General features: G+C 34.6%; 1 protein-coding gene across 4 annotated transcripts in view; it reads right to left on the bottom strand.

The window, feature by feature from the left end:
- Window positions 1-6132: 6132 nt before the first annotated feature.
- map7d1b (MAP7 domain containing 1b) overlaps window positions 6133-12292 on the bottom strand; it is a 54588-nt gene continuing 48428 nt past the window's right edge. For all 4 annotated transcript variants that reach the window (XM_073821813.1, XM_073821814.1, XM_073821815.1 and 1 more), the window contains 7 exons: window positions 11933-12092; window positions 9655-9759; window positions 9519-9569; window positions 9380-9428; window positions 9206-9284; window positions 8878-9110; window positions 6133-6719 (listed from right to left, as the gene is read on the bottom strand). In XM_073821813.1, the coding sequence (XP_073677914.1) occupies window positions 6709-6719; window positions 8878-9110; window positions 9206-9284; window positions 9380-9428; window positions 9519-9569; window positions 9655-9759; window positions 11933-12092 (688 nt within the window). In that variant the 3' untranslated portion in view covers window positions 6133-6708. The remainder of the gene's footprint in view (window positions 6720-8877; window positions 9111-9205; window positions 9285-9379; window positions 9429-9518; window positions 9570-9654; window positions 9760-11932; window positions 12093-12292) is intronic.

Raw genomic sequence — 12292 nt, forward strand, 5'->3', positions numbered from 1 at the left:
AGCTGCTATTGCAAAAATAGTCATCTGCGACAAGGCCAGAGAACGTTCTAGTTCAGATTTGCAGTGTGTACTGTATTTAATACTGTTAATCCTATTTAATACTATAAAGGTGCTTTGACACAACCCATATTGTTTAAAGAGCTGTATAAATAAAGGTGACTTGACTTGACATATAGAGAAAATAATAGTTGAATTTTTTTTTTAAATTACCCTGTTCATAAGTTTACATATGCTTGATTCTTACTGTGTTGTTACCTGAATGATCCACAGCTGTTTTTTTTTTTTTTTTTTTTTTTGTGATAGTCCCTTGTCTGTCCTGAACAGTTAAACTGCCCGCTGTTTAAATCCTTCAGGTCTCACAAATTCTTTGGTTTTCCAGCATTTTTGTCTATTTGAACTCTTTCCAACAATGACTGTATGATTTTGAGATCCATCTTTTGACACTGAGGACAACTGAGGGACTCATATGCAACTATTACAGAAGGTTCAAATGCTCACTGATGCTTCAGAATAAGTTAAATTGACCCTGATCTTCAAATACAAGAAGTTTTCACCCCTGGCTCACAACGCACTGTGTTTGATTCTGGAGCATCAATGTTTGAACCTTCTGTAATAGTTGCATATGAGTCCCTCAGTTGTCCTCAGTGTCAAAAGATGGATCTCAAAATCATACAGTCATTGTTGGAAAGGGTTAAAATACACAAAACCAATGCTGAAAATCCAAAGAATTTGTGAGACCTAAAGGATTTTTCTGAAGAACAGCAGGCAGTTTAACTGTTCAGGACAGACAAGGGACTCATGAACAACTACCACTAAACAAAAAACTAAACACGGTTGTTGATCATTCGGATAACAACACAGTATTATGAATCAAGTGTATGTAAACTTTTGAATGGGGCCATTTGTATAAACTCAATTATTATTTTCTCTTGTGAACTATATGTAAACATCTTTTATGTGAAATATCTTATTCAGGTCAGTACTAAATAAAAATAACATGCGATTTGTATGATCCCTCTTACTTTAGTAAAACATTTTGCATATTCTACAAGGTGTATGTAAACTTTTGACCTCGACTGTATGCACACACACCAGATCTAACTAAATCATACTAATATTTAAAAGTTCTGTAATATTATCAGCATGTATCATATTCTGAATGGCACAATCCAAACTGAATGAAAGATCGCTGCACAGCAGGACACTTGCAATCCTGCCTGTCACATTGGCAAACTGTTTGCATTCCCAAACTGATCTAGGGTGGTAACTACTTTGAGACAGTTTAATGTTAGCTTAATTCAAGTCCAGTAAAGTCTTTATTTCTGATGTAATTAAATTAGATGAAAACTTATTTTGCATGTCATCTGCCTGGATACTCACACAAACACATGCAAAACAGTGAGCTAGAGAAAGAAAGAAAAGTAGCTTTTCAACTTGAGAAACCACAAGTGAATACACTACCAGTCAAAAGATTTTTTTATGTTCACCAAGCCTGCATTAATTTGATCCAAAGTACAACAAAACAGTAAAAATTTTTGTATATTTAAAATAAATGAATTTTTTGAGCTGAATTTTTAGCATCATTACTCAAGTCACATGATCCTTCAGAAATCATTCTAATATTTTGATATGCTGCTCAAAAAACATGTAGTATTAATATTATTATTTTGAAAACAGGTTTTTAGGTTGCTTTGAGGAATAGAAAGTTCAGAAAAACAGCATTTATCTGAAATAGAAATCATAAGTAACATTATAAATGTCTTTATCATCACGTTTGATCAATCAAAAGCATCCTTTAAATAAAAGTATTACTTTCTAAAAAATCTGCTTTGAAATCACAGAAATAAATTACATTTTTAAATATATTCAAATAGAAAACAGCGATTTTAAATAGTACAAATATTTCAAAATTGTACTGTTTTTGCTGTACTTTGGATCAAATAAATGCAGGATTGATCAGCAGACTTCTTTAAAAACATTACAAATCTTACTGTTCAAAAACTTTTGACTGGTAGTGTATCTATATGGACACCACAACCACATTCAGAGTGAGTACATACCACAGGTTTTTTTTTTTTTTTTTTTTTAATAGAATGACACACGTTCAGTGGAAAGTTCTGTACTGCCAGTACTAGAATGGATTGTTTTTCCATTCTAAAATCAAGGGTGAGCTATTTCTCTCCACACTCTGCTCAGTAGCTCTATATACAATATCTTTTAAAGTCATATTTGTTTTGCATGCTTTAAAGATCTTGAAACCGATGTAAGTGGCATGTTTGCCATTGTGGGTTTGAGTACAGCGGGGTGTTTACTTTGTCTGTTTCTAGCCCTTTTACAGCTTTAGTTATGCCACAAGTGAGCAAAAATAGTTTCACCTCAAAAATGATCACATTAAATCCCTCTCAAAACCATTCTGAAACATGCACAGGAGAAATACGATACAAGCAGAGAAAAAGAGAAGCCTCACCTCTGGCGCTCAGTAGTGGAGAGAGAATGCAAGAGAAAGAGAAAGTAAATTCAGCGTCGCAGCAATGAACAAAGAACTTCCTGAGTTTGAGTGATAGAGCTACATGCTAAGTCATGTCTCGGCTAAATGAATTACAGCTTACTTTCAGCTTATGCACAGATGCTATATGAAGACAACTTCAGACGACTTCTGCCACTTCAGATTGAATCTGCTCAGTCTAAAGTCTAACATTCTTCTTCTCTCTCTTTTAATTTTAGCAATGTTTTATAGTGCATTGTAAAGCATATTGGCCAGCTGCTGCTGTTATAAATGTTGCTATATAAATAAACTTTGACATAATTCTAATACATTTATAACTGGTCCTTCCATAAATAGATTACTAGTAGGCTACTTCACTGTCACCATGCTCATATTCAAACATGTACCTCATAATCAGAAAGTTTAGCATAAATATATTGTATATGTAGAAACTAAAACTGATAAAATGTTTCCAGTAGTTTCCAAAATGTACATTTTAAATAAACACAATGCATTAAGACCTGGGGGTGAAAACTTTTAGAATTTGATGATCAGGGTAAATTTAACTTATTTTGTCTTCTGGGAAGATGTAAGTATTTTCTGTAGCTTCTGAAGGGAAGTACTAAATAAAAAATAAAAAAATACAATATTTAGGCGAAATAAGAAAAATGTACACATCTTCATTCTTTTCAAAAGTTTTCACCCCCTAGCTCTTAATGCATTGTTCTTCCTTCCGAAACATCAGTGAGTGCTTGAACCTTCTTTAAAAGTTGCATATGAGTCCCTCAGTGTGAAAAGATGGATCTCAATATCATACAGTCATTGTTGGAAAGGGTTCAAATACACAAAAATGTTGAAAAACCAAAGATTTTGCGGAACCTGAAGGATTTTCTGAAGAACAGCGGACAGTTTAACTGTTCAGGACGAACAAGGGACTATCACTAAAAACAAAAAAACAAAAAACAAAAAACACAGCTGTGGATCATCCAGGTAACAACACAATATTAAGAATCAAGTGTACAATATGTAAACCATTTTTATAAATTCAACTATTATTTTCTCTTGTGGACCATCTGTAAATGTCTTTTATGTGAAACATCTTATTCAGGTCAAAAAAAAAATAACATGGATTTTGTATGATCCCTCTTATTTTTGTAAAATGATAGACATTTTGCACATTCTGCAAGGTGTTTGTAAACTTTTGACCTCAATTGTAAGTTTTCAATAATGTTTCACTTTCTCATGCTTGTCTCACATTATTACTATCTATGACATCAACTCATAAATAATACAATCCACAATAGTAACATTGAAAACCAGCCAACAGAACGCAGACAGAGTCTCTACCTATTCTAGAAGCTCTAAACATTCTAAAACCCAAAGGAAGAGCTGCTCTGGAAACTTTATATATCATCCATTTTTGGAAATAATATTTTACGATGCAGCTGCAAGCAGGTATATAAAGCCATTAAGCAAAGCAACTCGCTGTGAAGCAAATATGTGGCCACACTTACATGCTTATCAACTGCTACCAAAACAGCCTCACAACAAACAACCAGTACATTCTCAGTTGTCTTCACACCTTGCAATGACTCATGGGAAACTGTTCAGTGCGGCTTTATATTGTCCGTCTTGTGCACCGAGGGTTCATGACACAGCATACTGTTTAAAAGGTCTTTAAAGGTCGAAGGTTAGAGACAAATATGAACTTTGAATCCAAAGCTCTATCAGCCATCTTGGCCAATTCAGACTTTGCAATGCACAATTTAGTTTTGACATTAAAACCAGTGCTATTTTAGTATTGTTTATTTATTTATTAATGTTTTGAATAAGCTTTATTTGTATATTCTCAGCTTTCATTCAATTTAGTTCATTTTTACTGTAGCTTTAATTTTATACCAAGTCTTGTATCAAAACTTTTCCATCTTCTAAGAGTAAATGCTACTTTTTAAAGCTCTATTTGTGTCTATTTTTATTTCTCTCAACAATTTTAGGAGAAACGTCTGAGACAAAGTTGTAGCCTTACTTCCTAGGGTTTATTCAAATCAAATGCAAACCTCAGACTAGTTTTTGTAGACTCGGGTGGCATGCTCCGTCACTCATTAAGATCCTAATCGTTCCTGTCATGCCAAATGAATTCAGACCCAGCTGGCAGTGTGTACCTTACTCATAACTCACTTTGTATCTGTTATCATCCATCTAAAAATACAGTGCCTGAGATGAGCTTTAGACTATCGAGGCCAAGAACACGTCAGTGGGTGTGTGGTGGTGAAACTCCCGGTGGATGCTGCCAGAATTAAAACAGTGTGATTAAAACAGCTTTTTCTGTGGATAAAGCGATAATAATAGCATACTGTCACTTTCTTCATATGTGCAGCAAAAAAAAAAAAAAATGAAAAGCTACTCACCTCATACCATCCTGGATGAATTTGTTTCTTCGTCTAAACAGATTTGGAGAAATTTAGCATTACATGAGTTGCTCACCAATGGATCCTAAATCATATGGAGAAGGACTTAGTAAGCAGGAAAGGGCACAATATTTTGACAAACTAAAGTGAATAGGTGGTAAATATACCATATTAGCCTAATATTTTACGTAATGTTACCTGACTGGAATTTATAAGAACAAACACGAATGTTGTCAAGATTCTTGCTCTGGAAATCCTGGTTCAGTTTGGCCAACCACAAATGCGTTTTGTTCCTCAGACAGTTTTTTCCACTCTTCTCCTTGATTTGTTATCACTTTTGGCAGTCTATAGTACTCCAAATGTTTTTCCTGGTCTGACAGATTAATACAGCCCAAAACATGACAATAATTGACCATTTCAGAAGCAATAATCAGCTAAATATACGAGTTTCGTTCAATTCAGTAGCGTTGTTTACATTCAGTGCCGCCAATATGGCAAATTGATGTGTAGTGCAAAACATTTTATAGTCAAAATGAGAGTCCAAACAGCTAAAAATATCACAATAATCTACAAGTAACCTAATTCACACAACAGCTCATCAATTAACTTCTTGTGAAGCAAAAAGCAGCATGTCTGTAATAAACAAATCCATCAATAAGGCATTAACTTCAAGAATATGAATGACTAAGTTCATCCCAGGTTTTCCTCTCACATTAAAATCCATCAAACCATATGTTTAGAATAGTTTTGACTGTTTCTCTTATAAACGGTGCATCATCTGTGCATATTTATCTCTTGATTGAGGCGAGCCGGCTTTTTCACTGAAGAAAGCAATATTATGGATAGAGGACTCATATTTTAGCCGGAAGCATAGGTTTGAACCTACTCTCTCTGAATGAGCAGACCTGGGTGTGCATTCCGTGTAAAGACTCTCAAAGAGAACGAGAGTATATGGACCTAGTTTGTGAACCTCATAAATATAAGATGCATTGCAAAACGACACTTTTACGCAGCAATAACACACAATATATGCAATATTGCTTAGCATACATACGTGAATGGAAGGCTGTTTACATTCAGCGCTGCCCTCTACTGGCTGAAATGATTCACTGCACACAAATAATCTACTGTAAATATGACTAGCGTGTAAAAATGTTTTTTAGTTAAAAGTTGATGTGTCAAGCACTTTCCACGCTTCTGGGATTCTCAGAAGCAGACACAACGTAAACTGACACCAGCCCCTTTCATAAAGATTTATTCCACAGGTCTGTCATAATCAGGCAAATATACATTAACATACAGAATATCGCCATCTTCTGCTGCTCCACACGTTAAATAACGCAATAATTCAAGACACGTTTTTTTTTCTACTTAAAAGAACAATAACAATACATCATAACAACAATAACAACAATAATAATTAATATCATAATGATAGCCAAACATTGTGTATTTCCAAGTTGTATCTTTCTAAAATTCAGAATATAGTGACTCTTTAAAGGTGCACCACGTAATCGGCAGGTGACTTTTGAAAGAAACTCAACAATTTTGCACCATGACACACAGTGAAATAGACAGAGAATTTTGCAAACAGTTTTATATGTATATAAGTGTCTTTTTAAGGTTCTCCTCCGCTTCTTTCACTTCCTCAAAGTGCTTTTACAGAAATTGGCGGTTTCTGTCTTGCTGTGTTTCTAAAGTTAAAGCAGTCTTTTTGTTGGTTTGGCACACGTCAGGGGTGGAAGCAGTGGTAGCGTAAGGCTTCTTTTCTCTTCTCTTCTCTTCTCTTCTCTTCTCTCACAAAAGGCTCTGCTCTCACAGGACCTCTGCAGGGAAAACAAGACGAAAACAAACATGTTTAAAAAGTCTGACTGAGTCTTTAAAGGTTTTGTTCACCCAGAACATTCACATCGTACCATGTAACTGAAATAGAAGTGATTGACACTGTCAAGCTCCAAAAAATGACAAAATAACAGAATGTTATACCACATAGATTCAAAGATATGTAAATCATTGTTTTGTGCATTTTCATGCAGAAAAGAGAAGCTTGGAGATTCTGTTAACCAACTTTATGTTCAGTTCAAGAAAGTCAGATACACCAGACAACGCCGTAACAGCAATACATTTTAATTTTACATAGATAATATTTTCATAAACATGTTTTTAAATGTTTCCAATAGGCATGTTGTTATTATATATGTGTTATTATGAAATGTAAAACATTTAAGACTTTTGAAAAAAAAAAAAAAAAATTATTATTTAAAAAAATTAATCATAAAAAAATGGTCAAAAAAGCAAAGCGATTAATTAAATGTATGCTATTAATTCACCACTTTACATTTTTTATATTTATTCACTATATAATATTTACTAAAATATAATCATAATAAATAAACTGTTACTACGGTAAAACAAATCCATACACTTACAGACAATTTTTTGACCTTATATTTGTTATTCACTTATTCACTACATATTATTTACTAAAATATAATCATATAAGACATCAGTGTAAGACCTTTTTAATGCACATATGAATAAAACCTAATATCTAAAATGTAATAAAATATAAAATCTAATTTATATATAAATAGAGATATACACTACCAGTCAAAAGTTTTTGAACAGTAAGATTTTTAATGTTTATGTTTAAATAAGTCTCTACTGCTCACCAAGCCTGTATTTGATTCAGAGTACAATAAACATAAAAAATTATATCTAAAATAACCATTTTCTCTTTAAATATGTTTTAAAATATAATATATTCCTGTGATTTCAAAACTGAATTTTTAGCATCATTACTTCAGTCACATGATCCTTCAGAAATCATTCTAATATTCTGCTTTGCCACTCAAAATGTATTATGTTGAAAACAGCTGAGTTTAATTATTTCAGGTTTCTTTGATGAATAGAAAGTTTAGAAGAACAACTGAAATCTTTTGTAACATTATAAATGTCTTTAACATCACTTTTGATTAATTTAAAGCATATTTGCTAAATAAAAGCATGAATTTCTATAATTTCTTCTGACTGCTGACTCAAATGGTAGCAATGTTACAAAAGCTTTTTGTTTTAGATAAATGCTGATCTTTGGATCTTTCTATTTATCAAAGAATCCTGAAAAAAGTAACTGTTTTAAACATTGATAATAATAAATGTTTCTTGAGCAGCAAATCAGCATATTAGAATGATTTCTGAAGGATCATGTGACTGGAGTAATGATGCTGAAAATTCAGCTTTGATCACAGGAATAAATAACATTTTAAAATATACTCAAACAGAAAACAGTTATTTTAAATAGTAAAAATATTTCAGAATTTTACTGTTTTTTACCCACCTTGGATAGAATAAATGCAGGCTTGGTGAGCAGAAGAGACTAATTTAAAAAACATTAAAAATCAAAGACTGGTAGTGTGTATATATATATATATATATATATATATATATATATATATATATATATACTAGAGTGCGGATCGGGCCGCATTTTTCTGTCCGAGCCCGGCCCGCGTCCGACAGAGCAGTAACCGAGCCCGACCCGAACCCGACAGGCATTAAGATATTTATGTCCGAGCCCGATCCCAGCCCGACACAGTTAAAATCTTCTTTTTTTTCTCATACTAATGACACGTGCAGTTTTTTGTGTGGAAAGCCCGCTTTTATTAATCAACTGTAGGAAGGCGTTCGGAAATGTCAACAGATGAGCGCATCAGTGCACACGGGGCAAAAAGCGCTGTTATAACACAGGCGCACTATCGCGTTGATGTAACCGAGCCCGACCCGAACCCGAGCATCCTTTCTAAATATCTGTCCGAACCCGGCCCGGCCCGTCGGGTTCCGTCGGGTACCGTCGGGCTCAGCTCGGGTATCCATCCTCTAATATATACACACATTTTAAAGTATTTTATAGTAACATGGTCATTTGTTTTTGTATTAACAAAATAGAATATTCATCTAATCTAATCTAATACTATCCAATCTTACCTGCCACATGTTGAGGTTTCATAGGCCCCGCCTTCATCATGAACGGTTCCCCTCCCTCAAAGGCCATGATTGGGTCAGCAGGTTGGCCCTGCCCACTGTTTCCACTGCCACTGTGATTGGACAGCTTGATGATCTCCTCAAAGTCCGCTGCCTCTCCATTGGAGGACAGTCCATTCTGATGCTTAGTGGGCTGAACACCGTTAATGACGGGTGCCGTGTCCCAGGACACAGAGCTGAGGAAGAAATGTGTATAATTCTCAACTTTTTATCAGATAGTTGACAACTAGAAATAGTAGATTTCAAATGATGCCTAATTGTGCAACTTTACCTTGTTTTCACATCTCCTTGTGATTGGCTAAAATTTGTCGCACCGCTATGGAGAGTTTCTGAAGGATTTTTCTGGATTACTGCAAGACAAGAGAATAACAGCATTATATTTTTAAGGGTAAAAAAAAATAAAGGTTTATCTTTAAGGGTAAGAATACTACAAATCAATTTTTACCGCTGTCAGAGACTCTGCCGTTCACTTGAGCTGGAGTCTTAACGTCTTTCTGCAAAGAAACAAATAAGTCAGGTTCATTTTGCTTTCACTGTGTGTGTGAAATGAATTCAGACTTAATAAAAACACAGATGTGTCGCACCTGTCCCCCTGCATCACTCTTACGAGTCCTTTTCATGATTTCTTCCAGACGCTAGAAAGGTGAACACAGATGTTAGCAAAACCCACAGGAAAGGAAAAATCACTTGAATATCTCATCATCATTTTCTTTGGTTTACCTTCTTTCTCTCCAGACGCTCCTGTTCCTCCTTCTGAAAGTGTTTCTCTCGTTCTATCCTCTGTCTCTCTGCTTCCTCTCGGGCTTTGGATTCGGCCTCCTCTCGCTGGAAAAGACACAAATGAAACTTCATTACTATGTCACATCATACCCAAAAAGACTTGAGGCTGTAAAGGTGCTTCAACTATGTACTGAGTTAAGGGTATGAATACTTATGCAATGTACTTATTTCAGTGTTTTATTTTTAATACATTTGTAAAATTTGCAAATCTGGCTTTTGCTTTGTCATTATTATGGTGTATGGAGTGTAAATTGATGTGGGGAAAAATAATTTAAAGCAGTTTAACATAATGCTGCAACAAAACAAAATGTGAAAAAAAATGAATACTTTTGCAAAGCACTGTATTATTAACAAACATTGATACCAAAATAAAACTGGTACAGTTGTTTTCAACAGTTGCTGAATATACTAAACGCTTAAATACTATATAAATAAACATAAATATCAGATGACACATCCAAACTGTAAAAACTTAAGCTATAACTGAAAAAAAAGTAAAGCTATACAACAACAACAAAAAATATATATAAAACAAAAAAATGACAAAGCACATAAATTACTAAAACAAAATTAAATCTGAAACTAAAATTTAGACTAAAATTAAAATGAAAACTGAAAATAAATAGATCATAGATCAACTTTTATGTTTAAGATTAATTGAAAAAAATGAATGCTATATATTTTGCTATACATTTAAAATAAATTAAAAAAATAAAAGCTTTTATATTTATAATATTAATAAATACTTCAATAGTATATAATTCATACTAAAATAGTTGATAGTGATAGTGAATTTAAGGCGGATATTAATAAAATTGTCTGCATCTTCACTATTTTCTACAAACAGAATGTGTTTTAATTTCATTCCTCTACCACAAGGGGGAAGCAGCGGCCAAAAATTCCCTCTGTTTGATTAATTTTAATATTCCTCACCTAGACACAGTATCCTGCAACTGCATATCAGAAAATGGATTACATCCTGAATCATAGACATAAATGCATTAATGGATTAGTTTACTTCTAGAATAAAAATGTCCTGATAATTTACTCACCCCTATGTCATCCAAGACGTTCATGTCTTTCTTTCTTCAGTCGAAAAGAAATAAAGGTTTTGAGGAAAACATTCCATTCTCCATATAGTGGACTTCAGTGCTGACCAACGGGTTGAAGGTCCAAATTGCAGTTTCAAAGGGCTCTACACAATCCCAGCCAAAGAATAAGGGTCTTAAAAAACAAAATTTATATACTTTTTAACTATAAATGCTCATCTTGCACTAGCTTCACCTCAGACATGTGTATTTTGAATTTGGAGTAGAAAATGAGGTGGAGTTTTTCGCCCTACCCTCCCTTTTGGAACAAGAGCTAGTGCAAGACCAGCATTTAAGGTAAAAAGTATATAAATGTCAATTTTTTTATAGGGATCTTATCTAGTTTTCGCTAGATAAGATCCCTATTCCTTAGCTGGGATCGTGTGGAGCCCTTTGAAGCTGCATTGTAACTGCAATTTTGGTCTTCAATCCGTTGGCTCCCATCGAAGTCTACTATATGGAGAAAAATCCTGGAATGTTTTCCTCAAAAACGTTAATTTTCATTTGACTGAAGAAAGAAAGACGTGAACATCTTGGATGACACAGGGGTGAGTAAATTATCAAGAAATTTGTATTCCGGAAGTGAACTTATCCTTTAAAATGCATTGCAAACATGCTTTAGTAATCGCATAGCCTATAAACATTTAGATGTGGCATCAAGTTCAACCTCGGTCACAGTTTACATCTTGAGAAAATCCTTTTTGATGCTGCTCAGACACCACAGATGTGCTTTGTACGTCCAGAGAGCCACAGACAGACCCATTAGGCCTGTCCTTCACGATCAAATCAGATCAGAACACAGGCTTTGTGTCAGATTGGCTCTGCAGATGAATGAGAGTCGCCCGGAGGCTCATGTGACTTCACAGATCTGAACCACAGGAGACTCAAGCTAATGCCCTTTTGTCTGCCTGTGTCTCAATCACCTTGGTGCCTTGAAGGTCTGTTGTATTAAAATGATTTTACTGAAGACTGAAGATCGATAGTAAAATATTTCAGTAGTAGGTAAAAGAAGCAAAACAAAGCAGATCTGAGCAAGTGTGTAGATTCTGAATCAATGTATCATTGAAACATAGAGAAACCTTGAGATGTTTGTCATGAATGGCTTTCATTACCCATGAAGCACTGCTCACCTGTTTCTGCAGACGCAGGTTTTCCTCCTGCTCGGCTCGTGCTCTCTCCTGCGCCTCCCTCTCCTCCTGCAGACGCTGCTGCTCTGCCATGAAGCGTGCCTCCACTTCCCTGCGCCTCCTCTCCTCCTCCTCACGTTTGGCATGCTCCTCACGCAGTGCTCTGAATGAAGATGATGCAGTGTTAGTGTCAAGAGTTACAAATAGTGACTTGGTTATTAGTTAACTGAAGATAAATTATGAAAAAAAAAGCATTTTCAACTTCATTTAATTTGGTCAGAAACAAGCAGAAATGAGAAGAAATCATAGAAGCAGAAGTTGAAGAAAAAGTCGAAGAAGCAGAAATGAGAAGTTGAAGTAGCA

This window comes from Garra rufa, chromosome 17 (genome assembly GCF_049309525.1).
Source record: "Garra rufa chromosome 17, GarRuf1.0, whole genome shotgun sequence".
Classification (NCBI taxonomy): Eukaryota; Metazoa; Chordata; class Actinopteri; order Cypriniformes; family Cyprinidae; genus Garra; species Garra rufa.